This window comes from Cynocephalus volans, chromosome 3 (assembly GCF_027409185.1).
Source record: "Cynocephalus volans isolate mCynVol1 chromosome 3, mCynVol1.pri, whole genome shotgun sequence".
NCBI lineage: Eukaryota > Metazoa > Chordata > Mammalia > Dermoptera > Cynocephalidae > Cynocephalus > Cynocephalus volans.
This window is the reverse complement of record NC_084462.1, coordinates 7,271,203-7,293,579: the sequence shown is the minus strand read 5'-3', so window position 1 is coordinate 7,293,579 and position 22,377 is coordinate 7,271,203. Positions and strand designations below refer to the sequence as shown.

At 53.0% G+C, this 22,377-nt stretch overlaps 2 protein-coding genes across 8 annotated transcripts; one reads left to right on the top strand and one right to left on the bottom strand.

Annotated features, from left to right (window-relative positions):
- The first annotated feature begins 304 nt into the window (after positions 1-304).
- On the top strand, positions 305-3,823 carry LENG1 (leukocyte receptor cluster member 1). Its single transcript, XM_063091217.1, has 4 exons — positions 305-536; positions 1,670-1,849; positions 2,484-2,746; positions 3,522-3,823. Exons 1-4 carry the CDS (start codon positions 405-407, stop codon positions 3,739-3,741), a joined length of 795 nt encoding a protein of 264 aa, XP_062947287.1. The 5' UTR covers positions 305-404; the 3' UTR covers positions 3,742-3,823.
- CNOT3 (CCR4-NOT transcription complex subunit 3) lies at positions 3,758-21,727 on the bottom strand. 7 transcript variants are annotated; one of them, XM_063091210.1, is made up of 18 exons: positions 21,478-21,727; positions 16,371-16,448; positions 16,190-16,257; positions 15,862-15,936; positions 15,627-15,716; positions 15,246-15,374; positions 15,060-15,155; positions 13,577-13,799; positions 13,346-13,479; positions 12,717-12,773; positions 10,563-10,950; positions 10,345-10,468; positions 9,270-9,468; positions 7,113-7,212; positions 6,823-7,039; positions 6,451-6,583; positions 5,615-5,740; positions 3,758-4,168 (listed from the first exon to the last, which is right to left on the bottom strand). In XM_063091210.1, exons 2-18 carry the CDS (start codon positions 16,393-16,395, stop codon positions 4,070-4,072), a joined length of 2,283 nt encoding a protein of 760 aa, XP_062947280.1. In that variant the 5' UTR covers positions 16,396-16,448; positions 21,478-21,727; the 3' UTR covers positions 3,758-4,069. The 7 variants fall into 7 exon arrangements, with proteins under 7 accessions (XP_062947280.1, XP_062947279.1, XP_062947284.1 ...); XM_063091209.1 differs by having other exon boundaries at positions 16,371-16,445; XM_063091214.1 differs by having other exon boundaries at positions 6,823-7,021; positions 16,371-16,445.
- Between the last annotated feature and the right edge of the window lie 650 nt (positions 21,728-22,377).

Here is a 22,377-nt window from a genome sequence, read left to right as displayed (position 1 = left end):
TGAAACTGCATCCTGAAGCCGGAGCAGACTTTCTGCAGATCAAGAGCCAATCACATGTATTGGCATGTGTGTCGGTGTGAAGAGCTAGTCCGCCGAGAATACTTGATGGGCGGGCCAGCAAATCGACGGCCGCATCCGGCTGCGTCAGGGGCGGGGCCACTTGTGATTGACTCAGAACCCTCATAAGAGGAGGTCGCTAAGCAATATCACGCGCCCAACGTCTGAGGATCGCTGTGATGAAGAGAGCTTCAGCCAATCAGCTCTTGCTACAGACCCGGAGGGGGCGTACTAATTAGTCCAGGGCCAATCCGTGGCCAAGACAGGTACAACAAGGAGGGGGCATCCTCTCGCAAATCGGAAGTGCTAGAAGGTGGGCCAGCCAGTCCGCGGAAGGCTACTGCGCCATGAATATCTTGCCCAAGAAGAGCTGGCACGTCCGGAACAAAGACAATGTCGCCCGCGTGCGGCGTGACGAGGCCCAGGCCCGGGAGGAAGAGAAGGAGCGTGAGCGGAGGGTGCTGCTCGCTCAGCAAGAGGTAAGTTCCGAGTTCGACGGGACAAAAGCGCAGACGCCGCGGGCAGGATCCGGAAGCGGAGGCATTGCGCACGCGCGGTGTGCTCCTTGTGTAATTAACTGCCCAGCGCCGATCCTATTTCTGGGGATGTTTCTCCGCCAACCGTGTGCCCACCTCCTCGAAATCTCTAATCTCTCCCGGGTGTTGATTTCTCCCACTGATGTATTTCAAGCGGTTAGAAAATAGGATATTAATAAATTTCGTTGAATTAATAAATGAACCCTTGGATGGTTCTTTCAAGGAAATTCGGATCAGTTTTAGCTTGCCTGCACAACCTGTTTGTTGAGCACCTACTGTATGCTAACGTGCAGAGCGATTAACTTACGAAATCTCTTATAAGCACCGTTAGTTCTTAGAGGGGCTTTGTCATCTCCATTTCAGAAGTGAGATGGCTTCAGAGAAAGGCACAGCGAGGAAGTGACAATAGGAAAAGACAGGACCCACTCCCTCCGGCGTGCTCTTTCCCTGCAGTTCTCCGAAACACACACAAACACCAGAAGCTTGCTTTATAGCTTGTTAGCCTGTTTGGTTTATACAGAACTTTCAGTCCCTTAGCTGATCTCAACAGTGGCTTGGAGGTAGTCTGGCCTTTTTAAATTCGCATTAATGAGTAGAAGTTGCAGAGCGACTGGGTTATTCGCTTGGAGCTGTGCTTGGAAATCAGATCGTCTGTCCTAATGCATGTTTAGGTACATTGGCTGCCTTTATAGTTTTTTTGTTGTTGTTGTTGTTTTAATTGCATCACTCGAGATTGGGAACTCTGGTTTAGTTTAGGCCAGGGATCTCCTCCCAACTATCCTTAATGACCTATGGTTTATTATTTAAAAAGCAGTTTACAAAACAGAAGCATTGACTCACGTGCCTACTCTCACCCCAAGCTGGGGCAGGTGTTTCTTCTGGGTTTCCAGTGCCCGTGCTTTATTTTTTGGCGGCTGGCTGGTATGGGGATCTGAATCCGTAACCCAGTGTTATAAGACTGCACTGTAACCAACTGAGCTAACCAGCCAGCCAGTTGTGATTGCAGTTTTCTGTGATGAGCACCACTCAATCCCTTCTAGGTTCTGATTGTCCTGCCTATAACTCTTTTTCCTCAGGCCCGCACAGAATTCCTACGGAAGAAAGCCAGGCATCAGAATTCGCTGCCTGAGCTTGAAGCAGCAGATGTGGGAGCTCCAAGTTCTGGCCCCGTGGACCTGTTTCAGGAGCTGCTGGAGGAAGGGAAAGGGGTGACCAGAGGCAATAAAGAGTACGAAGAAGAAAAGCGACAGGAGAAAGTAAGCTAGCTTCACCCACTTCATCAGAGGAATCATGGATAGAGCTTGGGGGAAGAGGGGAACTTTGGATTGGTGCTTGAAAGTGGATGCTACAGCTATGGGGCTGCCAGGTGCAGACCCCTCAGGTCTCCATCCTGACGTCAGGATCCTATGGGGATTTGAGAAGTGTTACTGACCTTTTAAAAACGTAAATCAGATCGTGTCACTCACCTGCTTTCTGGGATATGCCATCAAACTTTGGAGGTGCTATCCCTCCTCTGCTTTGCTTAGTTCCTTCAGGTTTTTCTTCATATACCTCCCTAGAGATGCCTGCTTTTGAGATCTGAAGTAGCTCCACCCCATCCTCCCCTTCCTGTACTTTTTGTTACTGTACCTGCCATTGTCCCCCAGGGCAGGAACTCAGCCTGTGTTGGTCTGTTTGTCCCCAGCACATCCCTGGCACTTGGCATAGCTGACTCACGACAGGTCTTTGATAATTTGTTGAATGACTGCTTCTGCCTGCACAGGACCAGGGGCTCTTGGGACAGAGCACTTGGGTTTTCCCTGTTGTCACATCCACAGCTCCCTTAGGGAAGACATACTTGACCACCTGAAATGACTGTATCCCTTCTTTTATATTTTCTGGCCCCCTCAGGAGAGGCAAGAAAAAGCTCTGGGCATCCTGACATACTTGGGCCAGAGTGCAGCAGAGGCCCAGACCCAACCCCCTTGGTACCAGCTACCCCCAGGGCAAGGGAGTACCCCTCCTGGCCCAGGCCCAGATGAGAAGATCAAGAACCGCCTGGACCCTCTGCGGGAGATACAAAAGCATCTCGGGAAAAGAAAGCACAGCAGCGACAAAGGTGGTCACAGCAGAAAGGAAAAGGCGGCGAGTTCCAAGAAACAGCAGCCCAAGGAGTAAGAAGGAAGACCAAGCCCCAGAACAGACGAAGGTCCAGCCCCCCAGGGCTTGGCTACAGAATCTTTGGTCAGGACAGGCAGGGTCCACGTCAGGCTAGCTGGGTAAAGAAGTGGTTCTCAACATGTGTCCAGGGACCTTAGGGGTCCTGAGAAGTCAAGCCTGTTTTCATAACACCGCTTGCCTTTTTTCACTCTCATTCTCAAGGGTGCAGTGAGGGTTTTCAGAGGCTATATGACAAGAGAAGACGCCATTACTATGATGGCTAATGGCACAGGTACTTGTATCCAAGATTTCTCAGTTTTCATTTCTAATTCTCTATATACGAAGATATAACCCACTTAAACAAAAGCTTTTTAGGGTTTCTCAGTTTTTAAGAGTATAAAGGCATTCTGAGACCAAGAGTTTGAGAACCATTGGGTTAGAAAATAAAAGCAGGTTTGTCTGTAGGATGCCAGACCCCTGAGTGTAGAGGGGGTACACTGACTTTTTTCTACAGAAGGGGAAATTGAGGCCCACAGAGGGCCAAGGGTGCTTTCATGATCTGGAGGTGCACCTGGTTTTAAAGACTGGGGAAGACAGAAGCCTACAGAAGGGAAGGCCCAGAGACTTGCCCATGGTGTCCCAGTACCAGGCAGCTTCCTTCCAGCAGGCTTGGAGAGCTGAGGCCGAGAGCACATTAGATGCATGCAGGGGGATTCCCTCAAAAGAGGAAGTTGGGGAAGGGGCCTCCCAGGGGCTACCAGCTTTCTGACCTAACGCCTCTTCCCCTAGACCCCCATCCCTGGACCAGCTTCGAGCTGAACGTCTTCGGAGGGAAGCAGCTGAGAGGGCTCGGGCAGAGGCCCTGCTGGCCCAGGTCCAAGGCCGGGCACCACAGGAAGGTCAGCCAGAAGAGGAAGAAACAGATGATCGGCGACGGCGGTACAACTCCCAGTTCAATCCCCAGCTGGCCCGGCGCCCCCGTGGACAGGACCCCCACCTTGCTCACTGACTTCTGAGGGGATATAGGAGAGGCTGTTGCTGCCAGCCGTCATATAAAACTATTTATTCATAAATATTTTCCAAAATGAAAATAGGTTTACCAAAAAATGTCCCTCACTGGGGAGGGGAAGGGGAGGAGGAGGGGGCAGCCCTCGCCCCTGGGCCCCCAGGATGGGGCTGAGAGGAAGAGAAAACCTCCCAGCCCCCTCCCTGCTTTCTGGGGGAGAGGGATGCCCCATGGCTTGGGGCTTCCCCCAGTCTTCCAGGGCAGGGCCCTCACCTGGGCAGGGGGATCAGCATGCGGGTGGGAGGGGGTCAGGCGGAGGGAGGGGCCGGTGTCACTGGAGGTCCCGGTCCTCCAGGTAGCGATACTCAAAGGTGAAGCCTTCCTTCTTCCGCTGGCCCCACTTCTCGTAGTCAAAGTAGATGTAGGTGCCCTGGCCGGGGGAGAAGGTGGTCAGTGAGTGGACGAGAAGGTGGTCTGGGATCTGGGCCGGACTGACAGACAAAGGGGACAGTTCTTAGGGCCATGGATGTGCCAGGCACTGGGCCAATTGCCCTACATGCACGCACTGTCTCGTTCCACTCTCACAACGCTCTTCTTGGGTAGGAAATGTTATCATGCCCACTTTAGAAAGGATGGAACAGGGAGACGCAGAGAGGTTTTGCCCAAGGTCAGGCACCAGGGCTGGGCTTCTGCCCCAAGTGTGTCTGGAAAACATCCACTGCTTTCACCATGGCCGCAGCTTCTGAGTACCTCTCATGTGCCGAGTGCAGGATGTACGGCCTAGCATTTAGTCTTCACAAAAACCTTGAGGCAATGGGTACCATCACCCCATCCTAGAGAATGGAACAGGCTGAGTCTAAATCCAAGTGCTCTGCAGGGACAGACATTTTATTGGTGACAGTGGTGGTATGGGACTTTCTGAATGAATGGATGCCCTGAAAGGCACTAACTTGGAGGAGATTTGAGACCAAACCAGGATGGGACAAGAAGTCTGTAAATGTCAGAGAGGACACAAGGAGAGGAGCTGGGTTCTGAATGAACAAGTATCTGAAATGCTTCAAAGAACGGCAACCTGGAAGAACTGAGGGAAGGGGACTGAGTTCTCTGAGGACAAGAACCTTACAATACTTAATCATTATGAGGGGACTTGACATCAGGGAAGTATTTGGTGGAAAAGAAATCACTGTGGAACACATCAACTGAAAGTAACTTGAAAAAAATACATCCATGACACTTATTGTGTAGGAGGCACCATTAAGTACTTACTTGTTATTAACTCATTTAATCCCCAAAACAACTGTATAAGGTGGGTCCTGTTACCCCATTTTTACAGGTAAGGAAATTGAGACCAAGGTTCATGTGACTTCCCCAAGGTCACCCAAAGGAGCTGGGCTCCAACACTGTACTGGTAGGCTGGCTCCAGAGTGTATGTGAAAAGTGGGAGGTTCCAGTCAATTAGTTATTAGGACATGAGAAGGCCACTTAAAAAAACAGCACCCCCACTGGATATCTGCTGAGCCCTCACTCTGCTGGGCACTGAGACATGGAGATGAAGGGACTGTGGATGGGCGCAAAAAGACATGCCAACTGGAATATCTTAGGCTCAACCATGCTGAGTGCTGCATGGCAGGGGACCCAAGTTGGGTGGCTCGGGGAAGGCTTTTCTGAGAAAGGGACACTTGGGATAAGACCTAAAGGGGGACTAGGAGCTGGACAAGTGGAGGATGAAGAGGACAGTGTCCCAGGCAGAGCCTGAGGGAAGACATAGCTGGCTAAAGAGTGGTTGTGAGGGGAGAATAGGCCAGCAAGAACTGCCTGGAGCTCGGGGACTCTACCCTTACTCTACCAGAGGGACTAGAGTGGGCGGGGCCCTCACCTGCTCGAACTCATCTGTGATGGTCTTGGGCTCCTCGTGCCTCTGGAACCACATCATATACTTGGTGTGGAATCGCCATGACTGCTTCTTTAGGGCCTTGGCTGCCAGGTACTGTGCCTTAGTGCCCTGGGGAAGGAAGAGTTGGGAGGGGGATCAGGGGGCCCCCAAACTAGGTGGGGGACAGGGCAGGGCATCAGGACTCAACCCAGGCCCCTGCCACAGACCATGGTCGGGCAGGACAATCCACTTGGACATGGGGCTCAGGGCACAGAACATACCAATGGCTGGTCAGGAGAAGAAAAATGCGACAGGTGGGAATAGCTTTCAGAGAAGCTTTGAGAAGGAAGAGAAACTAATGTATGATGAGAACTGATAGAGGAGGCAACTTAGAACATTTCTCAAGTGGGGATAAGGGTGGAGGTTATTCATGACTCACTGGGGTCAGGAGGAGGTTGGACAGTTCCCAGTGTTCTCCAGGGAAGCCTGAAAACATGCCAAGGAGCAGAAGAGAGAGAAGGCCTAGACTATAGGAGCCTGCCTGAGTAAAGTGGGGAAGGGGACTGTGGGCCGTGCGGGTGCACATGGAGGTGGACTGCGGGCTAACTGCAGTGGACCAGCCTTGCCCTCAAGCTGAGCACTTCTGACACCTCGTCAGGCAGGCAGTGGGTTAATGGACAGGTTTGGCTGCGGGTGGGGCCCAGGACTGAGGATAGGGAGGGGGTGCGGTCCCGGTGGCCGCAGAGGGACACCCACCTCACCCCTCCAGCCCGAGGGGGGACGGCGGCGGTGGCGGCGAAGCCGGGGGGCCCGAGGCTGCCCCGGGGGCCCTGCTGTACCTCCAGATAGTAGAAGATGAAGAAGAGCGTCTCGGTGGACAAGCGCTGGTAGAACTCCACGGTGTCTGAATGTGGGGGTGGCATCTGGTGGTGGTAGGGAGGCGTTGGACAGGGGTTCCGGGGGAGATACTGCCTGTGGGAGCAACAGGAGGGTCAGTGCCAGCTGCTTACCAGCTCTTGCCCTGATCTCAAGATGGTGCTCAGAAACCCATCCCCCACCTCCTCTGGGGAGTCCCAAGTCAGATACCCAGCTTTTTATGGGGCCATCACTCAGGACCCTAGTCTCTCAGGACCCTGGAACCAGATCCCCAGCCACCTCCTCCCTCAGACTCAGGAATCACGGCCCCCAGGCCCCTCCCTATGATCCCTCACCGGATACGCTCCGAGTCAGAGGGGTGGGGCATGTGGTGCCAGGCAGCCTCTTCCATGGCCTGCTGGTAGAGCTGCTCCTTGGTGAGGGGCACAGGCCCCAGTGGACACACGCCTAGTGACAGCGGTATGTTCACCTCTGACAGCTGCAGGGGTGGCTGGGCCGAGGCCGGAGGTGCCGATGTGCTGCTCAGAATGATGTCTGTGGGGAGGGGTGGGGCTGGGTGAAGTTGGGACCAGGGCCAGCCCCTCCTCTTTGGCCTGTCCCCTCCCCAACTTCCCAGGACCCTCACCTCGCTCAGTCAGGTGCAGCGTTGGCACAGGGTCCTCAATGCCAGAGCTGATGGCTGCCCGCTCTGCCATGGACTTCAAGGAGCTCAGAGGCTCGGGAGCCTGGGGAGGAAAAGAGAGGCTTGGCCTAAGAGCCTGGGGCAGAGAACTGGGATGGGGTAAGCAAGCCCAGCCTGACAGAGGTCCCTCAGGCCTGCTCTGCTGGGAGGACCATGGAGGGTCAATTGCCCACTCAACATCTACCCATGACATGTAAATGCATCATAATAAGGGGGGAAACTTCCATCAAGAGAGGAATGTTTAGTAATTGTGGACTCTCCACTGTGGAACACTGCAGTGATTTCAAAAACAAGTTCATCAAATAGAGGAAAAAAGAAAAATCAACCTGCAGAACACATACGGTGTGCTACAATTTTTATCACAGAACATGCAATAGTACACACTTCCCTAAGGACACCCACTCGAGTGTCAACAGTACTAGGAGGAAGGAGGTCTAATCTATATTCTAATCTCTCTGCCTTAGTTGAGCGGGTTAGAGCAGGTTTCTATTCCTTGTAGCTAGGGCTGACTCCTCTACCTAACCTGGCCATGGGACAGTTGTCCCTAACCCCAGTCCTCTGTCCCACTCCCCAAAACCCTTTAGTCATCCTTGGACAGATCCCTTCTCTTCACTTGACCATGACCCATGTAGCCCAGGCCTATTCTCTCCTGCCCAGACCTTTACACTATCCCCTTCTATTTCTCTCCTCACCAGCCCCAAGGGACCTTTCCAATAAAGTCTTACTTTCTCCCTTCTCCACTCAAAATCTTGCCAATGCTCATCACCCACCCTGGCAAATTCTTTTTTTTTTTTTTTTTTTTTCTTTTTTAAAGTCATAGAACCCTTTTGAGAATCTCAAAGCTACTGTTCCCTTTTCCCAGAAAAATGCACACTCTATGAATTTCCTGTACATAGTACCTCTAAAATTTGAATGCTTCTTCTGGGCTAGAAATTGTTCCAAGAACTTTATGAAGAATAGTCTTCCAAAGAATCCTACATGGAAAGTGTAATCAAGATCATTTCCATTTTCCAGATCAAGGAAGGCAAGCATAGAAAGTACAATGACGAGACTTGGACCTGGATAGTCTGGGCCCTCTCACACTGCCTCCCCATGGAACCGACCTTACAACACATAGGCCCAAGCAACTCAACCTCACGCTCTTGCTGCCACTGTTTCAGACCTTTGGTAGTCAGGACCCCACTGCCCTGTCCTATTACACCCACCTTCACAACCCAGCCAGCTAGCACTCCCTCCTGCAAAGCGGATGCCTGTCCCTTCCTCTCTGCTAAACTCTGCCCAGACTCCTACCAATGAAGATCAATGCCCTTCCCAGAACTCCTCTTGCAGCTTCTCCTGCCACCATTAGCCCTGACCTGCCCTAGTCCAGGTATTGGTTTAAACATCACCCTCTCTAGGATTTTTCCTAGGTCTGTCTGTCAGGTCAGGTGCCCCTCTGTGGGCCCATAGCAACTTCCACTGCTGTCCCATCCAGACACAATCCCTGTACAGCCTGCTGCCTGCCCAACACCCCCCATTACCACCAGCATGGAAGCTCCCTAAAGGCAAGGATGAGGCTACATTCACCCAGCACAAAGCTTAGCTCAGAGCAGACTTAAACAAGTATTTACTTCACTGAAATGGACTTTTACAAGGGAAAAGGAAGGTGGTGAACTAGATAATAGGTCATGTGAAAACAGAAAGCAACAGTATGTCTTGTGAACAGAAATAGGGATAGAGACCAAGGGCCTGGGGGAGAGAGGGAGATGAAGGCAGAAACCCAGAGAAAGCAAGTGAGCCAGTACAACCAAGAGAAAGGGAAAGAAACCCAGAGAAACAGAGACAAGGTACCAGAGACAGCAAAGAAGGGAGTATGAGCCCCTCCTATGATCAAGGTTGAAAGTGCAGGTGGTACAGAAAGACCCAGAGAAAGAGCAAGTGCAAGAAGGGGACAGAAAGCCAGAGAAACAGAGATCTGGGGGTGGTGTGGGGGTGGGGGGGATGGTAGGTAGAGACCTGGAGGAAAACGGACAGGAAACACCTGGAGTAAAGATGGCAGAGCCAGGACAAGGACATAGAGAGGCTCAGGGCCCACCCAGGCGGGATGTCTACAGAACCCACCTTGATCTCTGGAGCAGTGCTGAACTGTGGGGGCCCATTGAGCAGGGCACCAGCTGCCTTGGCCTCACTGAAGCTGGGCGTTGGGGAACTGGGGGGATTCACAGGAAGTGGCACCAGGAGGCTGGATCCCCCTGAGTTGTTTCCTGAGCCTGGGGCCACACCCCCAGTCCCTGTTGAGGCTGCTGCACTGGGTTCCTTCCTGAAGAGAGACGATGGAGAAGAAGACAGAACTTAGAAGAAGGTCCCTTAGGCTGCAATAGGCAGGGAGGTTTGGGTGAATATGGCAGAATCCACAGAAGATAGGTTCTGAGAGAGGTAGGCTAAGGGCAGACAGATGGGAGAGAAGCAGCTCTTTTGGGCAAAGGCAGAACCCAATCTTTAGAATCACTTCTCATCAGTAGAGCTGCGGAAGTGGGAATAAGGATTCTCAGGGTACTCTAATAGTCCACATGGCTGATAAAGGGTAAAAGGGGGGATGGCTTTCAGGAACCATCCACAGAAGAGGAGGGTGTGGGAGTAACCGTTCTAATCACAAAATAAGCCATACTGGGCAGGTGGTCACAGGGCAGCTAGAGCTAGGGGGAAGGGGATTCGGGAATAGGTCTTTCATGTAGAAGATTAAGCATCTTCTTCGGGCATTCTTCCAGGAAACAGGTGGATCCAGTGGAATGGTCTGACCTACGATTTGGTGTGGCTGGAGAAAGGAAGAACTTCGGGACATTTCACTTTGAAAAATGGAACGGTGATCCCTTCAGCGGGAGTCAGAGGGCCTCAGAGCAGGTAACAGAAGTGGGGAGGGGACTGTGGTGAAGCTCTTGAAAAAAAATCCCAAAAGATAAGGACATATTTTAGAACATTCCAAAAGGCAAAGCTGGGAGGCTGGTATAAATATGTCCCAGTCAGAAAGAAGTGGGGACACAACACCTAAACAAGTTGAAATAAAGAGCTTGCCGGACATTCCAACCAACAGGTGCAGGACCCAGGATCTGTGCAATGTGGTGACGGGGGAGGCACCAGTTCCTCTTTGTGCCAAAAGACTGCTGCCCCCAACCCTACCAAAAGCCAAGACACTCACGAGGTGCTGGGAGGTGGGTTGTGGGTGCCAGAGGGGAGGCCCAAAGCCTGGCTGCTGGCGTTGCTGCCTCCGCTGCTGCTCAAAGCCACCTCTGCCGGGCTGTCTGCCACAACTGAGCTGTAACCTGGGGGAATGAAGAGCAAATGGAAAGGGGCCACCAGCTGCTAGCCAGCCATGCCCCAAACCCCTTATCCCACCCTGCCAGGCTCCCCACTTACTGGTGGCACCATTCTGCTTGGCAGCACCTCCACCTGTACTGCTATTACTATTGCTGCCGCTCCCTCCGCCTCCGCCACCTCCGCTGCCTCCCCCGCTAGGCTGGACGCTGGGGGGCCGGGGCTGGGTGGTGCTGGGCCCACTGGGGACGGGCGGGGCCACAGCCTGGGCGTAGGGGGTGGGGGTGCCCGAGTTGTGGCTGGGAGCTGGACTGGCCTTGGGGCCCAGGGCACTTGGGGGTGCTGCTGGAGAGGGGGCCCCATTGTTGCCAGGGGTGGTGCTCAAGGAAGAGGCAGCAGTCGGGGGGCCGGAGGGGTAGGAGGGTGGCACAGCTGGGGACTGAGGGTGCTGGTTGCTGTGGACAGGCTTGGAGCCGTTTTTGGCTGGAGACTGTGGGTTGGAGAGAGCACAGGATCAGGACCCAGCAGGCCAGCCTGTCTCCCACACCTACCCCCTCCACCCAGCTCAGGCTCCATCACTGTCCCAGTAGCCTACTCTCTTGGCCTTGCTGTCCCCAGCTGCTTCTGCCCTCCTGGGGACCTCACTCACCCTCATGGTGTCAAATCACCACCTTCATGCTTAAAGCACTTACATTTATCTCCAGCTTAGCAATGCTGCCTGGACACCTCCCCAAAGATTCCCTATAGGAATCTGACACACAATTTAGGCTGTCAGTCAGAGAAGATCCATCTGAGGGCCGGCCCATGGCTCACTTGGGAGAGTGTGGTGCTGATAACACCAAGGCCAAGGGTTCAGATCCCTATATAGGGATGGCCAGTTAGTTCACCTGGGAGAGCGTGGTGCTGACACCACCAAGTCAAGGGTTAAGATCCCCTTACTGGTCATGTTTGTTTTAAAAAAATAATCTTAAAAAAAAAAAAAAAAAAGAGAAGATCCGTCTGTCCTATGACAGAGGACTAGTGGGAAGACACATAAATGTCTTTCGTAAGAGATTACCTGGAGCAGCCTAAGGTCCAAGAGTAGAAAGGAAAATCGCTGGAAATTGAACAGTAATTCTGATAGGCACTTAAAGGGTCACAGAAGCCACACACAGGGCCATAAATTCCCAACACTCCAGAAAGTAGTGGCCAGGGGTAACCATGTTTCATGGCATACCCACTGCAGCCAAGCTGCTGACAGACAACTCAGGTTCCAGTACCTAACCGCCTCCTGGACTTTTCCTGACTACCCTGTGGGCACCTCACACTCACAAAGTGTGAAATAAGACTTAGCTACCCATTTCCTTCCTGGGATCACTGATAGGCAGTGCCAGACCTGGCACGTGGGAGTCTGCCTCAGCCTCTTTCCTCCCCACTGTCTGTCCCTGCTCCCCCTTGCTGTTCTCACAGACACTGGACCCCACAACAGCTTCATCAATGTCCACTCAGTGTCTCCCCCTCGGGACCATCCCTCCCATTAGCCCACAGAGGGGCTTTGGCTCATTCCACGCCTGCCTAACATATCATCCTTGTGTAACAGTGTTTCCTAAAGTGTGCTCCTATCCTAGGAAATGTTAATAGGGTTAACCGGGTTCACTAGGGGGAAAATGAATTCTGAAAAGTGCTACCTACTGTCTTACCCTCTTGGAAACTTGTGATATACACTATTATTAGCACAGTAAAGACCCTGTTTGATTTTCTGTGTATGTTACTTTTTTTGGTAGCTGCCTAGTACAAGGATGGAACCCCAGACCTTGGTGTCATCAGTGCCATGCTCTAACCAATTGAACTAACCAGTCAGCTACCCTATTTGATTTTTTGACCCATCACTCCTCAGGCTTGTTTGACCCCTTCAGAGCTGGTCCACAAAGTCTAAGCCTCTCAGCCCAACCACCCCAGGCTGTGTGTTCACAGTCAGGACCCTGACCTCGCAGACCCTGCTGGACTCATCTTTTGACACTTTCAAGCTTTCTGTCAAAACTCACTTGTTTATAGGCTGCCTCTCCCCACCGGGTTAACTCTATCTAGTCTCCCTCTGAAGTCCAGCATACACACCACTCCACAGCATTTCCCAACTGCCTTCAGGGTGGCACTGATTTCTGACCCATCTCTGTATCCTGGAGACCAGCACTGTGACCAGCACTCAGGCCTTAATATGCCTTTGGGAACCCATGAATAAACGAGTAACATGCATGTCAATTCCATGCTTGGACCCACCTGGCTGACTTCACTATCCGTCGAGCGTCCCCTCTTCTTATCATCTTCGGAGTTCTCCTTAGGTGGAGAAGGCAAAGTCAGCAACTGTGTGACTTCCAGGAACTCAACACAGAAACACCAGTCTCTAAACCTCCCAGGGACCTGGGCCCAGCTGACTGGCCCTGTGGCCCAAGAGCTGTACAAATACCTGACCTTAACCTCCCTGGAGACACCATCTAAATCCGGGATCCCCAGTGTTCTCTTCTGGGAGCCAGCATTCACCAGCCAGCCTCTTAAGGATCTGGGAACCTGCTTTTCTTTGGGAATCCAAGCCTTGTATCCCTGCTCAAGGTAGCTAGCTGCCCAGCCTCACAGGCACCCCATGCACTGGCCCCTCCTACCTCCCACACAGAGGACCTACATGTGGTCCCAAACCTGCCAAGGATGCAAGATCCACCCTCTCTGCTCTTTACATCCCTTAGGGACCCAGACATAGGGCCTCAGTCACTCTAAGAGACCAGTCCTTGGTTACCTAGATCCCTGCTTTCTGAACTACCCTCCCCTCAGGCCACTTCTGGGAGACCAGTCTTCCATCTCCTTAACTCCCACCTCTTGAAAATACAAGTTACTAGTGCCCTGTGGGGCCTCACCGTGGTACAGTTGGCCGGGCTGGGCGGGATGGGAGAGCTGGAGGTGGTTGAGGTGGGTGTGCTGCTAGACTGGTTGAAGATTTCATCCTCCATGTGGCTGTGGCTTGGGGGGGAGGTGGCGACCAGCGCCTGTGCTGTGGTGGCAGGGAAGGGGCGTGCTTAGCTGGCTCGGATGCCCCCCTTCCTGGACCCCACCCCATTGTGCCCGGCAGGTCAGCCCTGGGGCCTCACGAATGTCCTCGAGGTCCAGGTCGTCATATAGGAACTCATTCTCCTCGAAGTCAGGGTCCTGGGATGAGTCAACATAGTACTCTACATCGTCCTTGATCTTGCGGATGGCATCCACGAGGATGGAGTCATTGTCCAGCATGCGCAGGATGGTCTCCAACATGCGCACGTGGTAGCGGTGCTTCTCGATATGCCGCTTCAAGCCCTCGATCCGGTCCTGCTTCTGCTGGCGAGCCCAGGGCCAGGCTCAGGGGCTGCAGAGCACCTGCTTGGCCCCTCCTGCCCCCACAGAACCCATCCTCAGTCCCTGACCCCTGTGGAGACCCAGAGGCTCCACTCCAGCCCCTCCTGGTATGGGGCAGTGTGGAGTCTGCCCACCCTCTGATCCCTGTAAGAGACCAATCTTAGGCTTTTGACATCTCAAAGATCCCACCACTTCTCTCCCCAGACCCTTTTTGGCCCCAAGAATCCCTGGAAACTTTGAAAAGACTCTGAGGCCCCTGTGCCACCCCCACAATTTGGCCTCTATACATACCTCATCTGACAGCCCAAATCTCTCAACTGAGCCCACCCACCAGCACTGACCACCTTCTGGGACACAGATACTGCCCCGTCTTGCTCCAACAGTAATAACAATAATCCCCACCTGTGGGGAGCTTGCTCTTTACAATCACGATAATCTTGGTCATCACTAGCCTGCCCCCCACTCTATCCACATACCCCTAAGGGAACCCAGATTCAGAGGCCAGCTCCTGCCCCCTCCCAAGGCCCTTTAGGATTTGACATCTTAGCCCCAGTTCCAAATCATCCTCTCAAGGACCCATTTTCTCCCCTCCAAGCCCATGATTCCCAAACCCCTCAGAGTCTGACACCCAGCTCTGGCACATCTCCCACTTTCCAACCCTCCCCAACCCGTTTCCCTCATGACCTACTCTCTGTTTCCCTTATTTCCTGTGCCAACAAGTAGATACAGTTTGCATCTCTCTAAACTCAATCCTACAATCCTGGATTTTTGGAATCTGGGTCCTCAGCATCCGCCTTGGTCCCAGACCACTCTTCTCCTTCAGCTCAAATTCACTGGCTCTTCAGTGCCCTGCCTCCTCCATACCTACTATCCTCTCCTTAGAACCTGGGGCCCTCTCAGTGCTATGAGGCTTCCTGCCCTGGGTGTCCTCAGGTCTATCATAGCCCAAGTTGAACCTCAGTTCATCTTCCCCTATACCTTCCTTCTTTGCAATGGCCCCACTGTTTACCCAGACACCCAGGGGGGCCTGAGATTCTGTCTCAGCTCCTCCCTGCACTATCCAGTCAGCAGCTAAGCCCTCCCCATCCTGCCTCTTGAATCCCTAATCCCAGCTGCTGACCATATCCGCCTTAGGAATCCAGACATTGACTTCCATGGGCCCAAATAACTAGCGTCTCCCACTTGCCAGCCCACCCCCATCCCCATCCTCCACTCTGTGGGCATCAGGTCTCCCTCACTCACATCCTTGTCACCCTTCTTCTTGCGCGTCTGCACAGACAGTGACTCCACTTCACTCTCAAACTGGTCCACCTGCATGTTTAGAGTGTCGATGGTATTCTGGGGGAAGAAAAAGGGAAGAATTAGCCAGGGTTCTCATGTATGCTCAGGGCCCCCAGAGTTTACTTTCTTGTCTTTACCCCAACTCACTGTGAGCCACTGGCCAACCTCTTCCTTTTCCTTCTGGGCAGGGTCCACCTTCTGGGCCAGGCCAAGGCCCTCCTTGCTGTAAGCTTTGGTTTTGGTCTCTCGTTCCACAACCTTGAACCGTTCCATTTGCTGTGGAGAGTGCAGTTGGCAGAGGGACTTTCAAAGGTGGGAGAGGAGCCGACTAAGGGACTGCAGACACTCAAACCTGAGCCTTGAGACCCCACCTTTTGGGTTCTGAGCTAACTGCCTCTCCTTTTCTTTTAGGCACAGGGTCCTTACTCCTCTTGGGGACCTCTGGAATCTGGCTACTTCATGCCCTCTGGAGTCCTAGGAATCTACCCATCTCCCCACCTCTTGGAGACCAAGGCTCTGGGCTCCTACCGTCTCAATGAGCTTGCGGTTGTCTATAAGCTGCCTCTTGTCTTTGATCTCATTGGACGCTACCCATGTCTTGATCTGGTCCCTCAGCCTCTGCAGATGGCAAAAGCAAGAAAGTCAGACCTCAGGACTGGGGAACTGAAGCCCCAGCTCCCTCTTCTCCCTGGGACCCAGTAGTCCACTCTCCCAGTTCCCTCCACCCTCAGGACACAGGAGTCTGGCCCTCCAGCCCCCTCACTTGTAGCTTCTTAATCTCCTTCTTTAGGTCAGCCTCATACTTTTCTTTCTGGTTCGCGTTGGCTGCATTGTGGAGCTGAAGGATGGAGAGAATTCAGGAGTCAGTGTGGGAGTGGCTGTCCCAGTACCCGCTCCAATGGTAAAGGTCCAGTCTCTCTTCCTCAGGAACTCTGGGAACATCCCCCACCTCAATCCATCTTAGAGCTGCTTCTCTTAGGTCCTCAGCATCTGGATATGTAGCCTTCTCCCTGGTCAACACCCAGAGATCCTAACTTCCTCCTGTGCTCTCCTCCTCAGAGACCCAGAGTTTAGGGCCCCAGCCCCTGTACCTTCTGCCAAATATCTTCAAACTGCTCCACGCCCTCGGACACCTTCTTGAGGCAGCGATCAATCTCACCTGGCCGGGGGGGAAGGGAGGCTATTAGAATCCTACCAAGACAGCAGGCATCCAAAGAGTTCCCAGAAGAGAGAGCACGTGGCTTCATGTGCTGCGGGCAATCAGTCTAGTACCTTGGAGTTTGCGCTTGTCCGCCATCTTCCCTGCCCTACAGACGCACTCTCTTCATACTCTCGTGGAGAAGGACGCTACTAGGAGAGATTGGGAAGGAATTAACATCTATTCCCCAGCTGATCCAAATCCAGAGACATGGATGTGGTTGGGAACAGTGGGGTAGGTGGGATGGTAAAGGGAAGAAGCATTTACTATCTGGTGACAGAGACCAGGCCCAATTCTCCTTATGCTCCCTCAATTGCCCAGCATCGGGTCTGGCTGACAGAAAGACTCTAGCAGTTTACTGAAAGAAGGAAAAATATGTACTTTTTGTGTGCCTCTGACCCAGGAAGTGGAAAATTCCAAGACCATGAAGAACCTTCTCCCCAGAAGACACTCAAAAGTATTGTCCAGAGCAGGCAAAGTCATGCAGCACACAACTAAGTGCTGGGATGAAGGCATTAGCCCTGAAGATCACACTTCCTACACAGAGGGGTTGGGCACAGAGGTGACTAAGAGATGTCACCCCCTCAGACAAGTCAAAAGACAAATGGAACTGGTACCTCACCAAAAAGAGCCTGATACTGTGTACATATGTATAAACTGAAGGGGAGGGATAAGAGATTAGGGGATTGGTGGGAGAGGAGGGGAATGAGATGCCTAAAACTACAAAAAACCAAACCCACTCATACAGACAGGGCTGGATGCCAACAGAAGAAGGCCTTAAATCTCCAAGAAATTTATTCCGAAGTAGAATCCATAAACCAACAGAAGAAAACATTCCTAACCCAAAAAGGCTGATACCAAGAAGGGTTAGAAATTTGGGAGCAGGAGGCAGTACCCAAGAGAGGGCTGGGAGAAGACAGAAATCTTACAAAGATAAGAGGGTGAAAAGGTACCTCATCTGTGAGGAAGCTGATCTGCATGCAAGAAGGAATTCTATATCAAATGGATAGGTAATTTAAAGACTCAGGGAAACATAACCATCAGGGCAGGCACCCAAGACTTAGAGAGAGGGGCATCTTTACCCTAAAGGAAGTTACATGCAACCCACAGTGGACTGAGGTCAAAGGGGAATTACCAGCAGCTCTAGTCTAGGGAGAACCCTCACCTTAGGGCCTGACACCAAGACCAAGGTAGCCTTGGGAGAGGAAGAGTTATGCTAAGAGGACACCAGAGCTGCCAGCAGAGGTTGGCCCCATTCCCTCGGAGAGGGGGCCTATTCTGAAAAGCACAGCTCCCTGAGATCCAGGGAGTCCTTCCACTCTACTGGCACAGAACAGGGGTCCCCCAGAGTGGCCATTAACTGTAAAGGCAGAAATGGCCCCACACCGAGGACTAAAACCCTCAACCCACAGGGGAGTCATACCAAAAGGGTCCTCATCCACAAGGAAAGGAACATCTGGAGAACAGTCCTGTCCAACAGAACTTTGCAATGTTGGAAATATTCTATATCTGCACTGCTGGCCACTGAATACTTGAAATGTGGCTAGTGCAACCAAGGAACTGAAGTTTTTCATTTTTAATCAGTTACTAATCACCATATTTGGCTAGCAGTTACCATATGGGACCGCTTATCAGACAACAAGTATTAGAACAAGAGGCCCATAAGGATAGGGCTAGTACCTTAACCCCAGGGAGTTTCTTCTGACCCCCAAACCTATAGGGACCCATTCTGAATGGTGGTAGGTAGAAGTGGTACCTTAGATTTGAGGAAGCTTAAATCCTTTTAGTAAAGGACCCAACCAAAGGAAACAGCAGTTCCTTTTGAGGGACTCTCAGCCCAGGGTCAGCTGACATGCCATAGGTGGGGAATCTCTAGGAAGGCAAAGAAACCAGACAAAAGGACCCAGGACACAGTTCCACAGAGGGGACTCAAACTGAGGGGGGCAAGAAGCTTTGATCTGGGGAGCTTATACAAGGGCCTGGACACCTCTGAGGTCCTGAACAAAAATAAGTCTTAGCTCCAAAACCCTAACAATGCCTCTTACTGCACTGAGGGAACAGGAACATTAAACAAGAGCTTATATCCCACTCACCATCCCAAGAGTCCAAAGGAAGGTGGTCATGGGCAGGTGCTCTAACCCAGAAGGATTAGATGTCTCAGTTTACATCCCTAAACAAGGTACTCCACACCTTGGTGAGGTGATGCCTTCCTCAAGTCCTGACACTGGAGGGGCTGGGACTCTAGCACAGGACAGAAGGTGATACCCCCACAGAGAGAGGACAACACTGCGGCAGCAAGAGAAGTAAGTCCTGAAAGAGTAAGCAGCAAGGTCCCAGGGGAACAAGAGCCCTAGCCCAGAGAGGTGATGTTTCAGTCTGACAAAAGTGGGCAACAGCTGAGACCCATGGACAACAATACCTGATTTAGGGAAAGACAGCTCCTCCACAGAGAAGGGGCAAGTACCATAGGCTCAGAGTACCTGACCCCTAGAGAGGCTGGAGCCTTAGCCACAGAGGAGGCAATACCCATCCCCCAAAGAAAAAGGACATACCTCAGATCCCCTCAAAGGACCAGGGAGAAAGGAAACTAAACCTTGAGTCTTGATGCAAACATGCCACCACAGAAGATATCCATTTGCTCTAGGGGGAACCCACTAGGATCACCCATGGGAAGGTAACTCCTGCAGGGCCCATCCTGAGGTAGGTGGGCAGCTTAGGCACGGACGAACTTGTGCTCTGAAAGCAAAGAGCCACAAACAGCACTGAGGAATCTGGGAACCTTGGCCCAGGAGGAGACTTAACCAAGGGGATCCTCTGTCCAAGAGGAAGGCACATTACCACAAGTAAGGAGCCTGTACTAAGGAGGGTAGGTGGGGTGAGCAGTATACCAGACCCACAGGAGACAACAACCCTACAATAAGGGGTCAAAATTAATAAAGATGAGCCCCCAAAACTTCACCTCAGGGGAGGTGACACCACCACACAAAAAGACCTGATGACAAATAGGGCAGGAGGGACAGAAGACTTAGTCCTGGGGGACTAACAAGCGGTTCTTAATCCTGGAGCTGTCATGTGCCCATACAGAGAGGTCTTGTGCCATGGCATGAAACGCCTTGATTTTGGATAGCTTACACCTCTACAGTAAGGAGCTCTGGGAAGTGATATTGGAGGGTGACCTGACGGAAGGCTGCTGACGCTGCCACATAGAAGCTCTGGGGCTCTAGAAAGTTTATGCATTAGGTCCTGGGGTGGAGGCAGTAATCTCCCCATTGAGAGGCCTAATACCAAGGGTGTGGGACTGGGAAACCCCACCTCAGAAAGGTCACACTAGAGGAATCTTTAGTCCCAGGGAAGGTGACTACAGTGGGGTCTCTCAAGTCTCAGGTACCTTACATCACACAGCAAGGAGCCTTTACCTTTGTCCCATATAGTGAGAAATCATAAGGAAGGAGGTGAGAAGTATTAGCCAGGAGCATCTATACCAGAGAGGACTCCTTAACCTCATAGCGAGGATACACACAGTGGGACACCACAAATCCAGAAGAGAGGCTAATACCAATACCAGGGAAGGCAGGAAGCTTATCCCTGGGGGAGACAACACCAAGAAAAGTTCCTTACCCTAGTGAGAAAGCACAACCCAAGAGAGAAAAGCCCATACCTCAAAGTATGGGGAACCTTAGGTCTACGAAGCTTCATATTCCTATATAGGGGTGGGTAGATGTGAGCCCTCGTTCTATACTGCTTACACCAAGTGGGTTCTTTTAGTGATGAGATTACATATCTACAGTAAAGGATCTGACACAAATACCAAGGGGAATGAGATTCTTGGCTTGCGGAGAGATGACACCCCAAACAAGGAGACTGATGTGAAAAGTGGTAGACTCAAATTCAGGGAGGCGTGCCCATGTGGTGAGGAGAGTGGGGTAAAGTATCAAAAAAAAAAACCTTACCAAAAGGGCAAGAGCATTAATCCTGGGGGAGGCAACAGCCCCTACAGTGGAGAGGCAAGTCCTACTCAGAAGGGGCACCTGCACTGCCTACAACGGAGCTCACTAACATGGTGAGAGGGGGAAGCTTAGGAGGTTTCACCAAGACAGGACCAGGCACCTCAGACCCAGGGAACTAAACAGCCCCATATCAATACCACCACGGGGTGTGACATCACCAGGAAGCCCACACCCAGAGGGGAAGATAGTTTGGATCCAGGTGAGCTCACAAACACAAAGTCAAAGGCAGGTACCAACACCAAAGGGGGATAAGAGCTGAGGACTAGAAGCCTAAACACTGAAGACAGTCCTGAATCTCGGGGGGGGGGGGGGCAGGGGTGTCGTCATACGCCCCCAGAAGGAAGGCTCCCTGTGCTGTGGGATGTCAACACTTTGGACGTCTAAGGGACTTTTCACTATTTGAAGAGCTGCATACTAAAGAGGTGGAACTCTGGCTGAGGCTTCAACTAACGGAGCTGATATCTTCATTCTTGGGCTGTTTATCCTCCACTCAGTCTCCAAAGAGTGTCACTCATTAGATACCCTGGGGAAGCTGGAAACTTACATCCAGAGAGGTTATGCTCCAAAGAGAAGAGATAGGGAAGGATGCGGAGGAGCCTTGCCCCGGGATGAATAACTCCCCCACCCCCTAAGGGGGTCCTAGTCCTTGAAGGTTTGCACCCCCCACACCACAGTGAAGTAAGAAGCCTCAGCGCGGAGACGGCTCCCTAACACAGGGACTAAGGACGAGGGAGGAAGGAACCTGAGTCCCGAGAGGGCGGGCACCTGGGACCAGGGGCGCCTCCATCCTTGCAGCCAGGAACCAATACTGACACGCAGAGGAGTGGGCACCTCGCACACGGCAGGGTCCGCACCCTCACACCCCTACAGGGGGGCCCGACGCGGATGCCACGCGGGGAGGCGGCGGGAGGGACCTGGCGGTCCGGGTCGCGGGAGGGCCCCCCGAGGGGGTGCTGAAAAGCGTGAAGGAGGAAGAGAAGGAAGGGGAGAGGGAAGGGGCCGCCCCCGCCAGCAGCCCCGCGCTGCAGAGAAAGCGGCAGGGGGGCGGACGAAGGGGGGGCCGTGTCGCGACAGACGGAGGTGTCGCCAGGGCGGGAGGCAGCGGGGAAGGCGGCCGATGGCGCCGGGGGAGAGAAAGGGAAGGGTCCGGCCCAGTCGAGCCTGACGCTCTCACCACAGGAGCTGGCGCCGCCGCTGAGGAGTGTATCGCGACAGGCGGGGGAGGCGAGCGCCCGCCGCCTTTTTCTCGCGCCCCGGGCCCGGGCGCTATCGCGATAGCGGCGCGAAGCGGAAGTGGGGTGGGGGGAGTGGGCCCGGGGTTGTTCTGACGACCGGGGTCGGGGCTCAAGGGAGGCCGCGGCGTCTGCCGATGGCTCCGCGGAAGCTGACCGGGCCCGGTCCAAGATGGCGGCGGCAGAGGAGGGCTCCCCTCCTCTCTTCTCGTCTCTGGCGCCGACCCTCCCCCGAGCCCCAAATATAGGCCTATTATTGCTTCTGCTGCACGTCGCTCTTGACCATTGGAAACGTCCGATTGGTTCTTGTCTGCGATGTGGCCAGCCCCTTCTCGCGGACTGGGCGGTCCCTCCAAGGCGCGGCGTTCGATTGGCCTCCCGCGCAGCCTGCTAGGATTGGCTCCGGTTTTCTTCCCCCCTCCTCCTCCTCCTCCCGCCTCAGGGCACAACACGCCAGCGCGAGGACCCGTGCGTCAATCAGGAGGCCTGTGTCGTGCTGATTGGGTGTACCCGACCCCTTTTCCTAAATCGATTGGCCGGGGGGAGGAGCTAGGCTGATCAGGGGCGGGAAGCCCTTCGCCAAGTTTAGAGACGTTTTTAATTGGTTTCGGGGAATATTCTGCCCTAAAACCATTGGATGGTCCTGGAAGTAGGTGGGGAAAGCGGAAGAAGGCATGGAGAGTGGGCGTTAAAGGCAGCGTACCTAATGAGAGACAGACAGGTGCCTTCAAAGCTGGGGCCGAACCGGAGCCATCTGCCAATCAAAACAGTAGCGGGGCCAAGGGGGAGGAGCTGGGCAAGAAAGTCCACTCCTTTCCCTTCGTTGGTCCTGACTGTTGTCA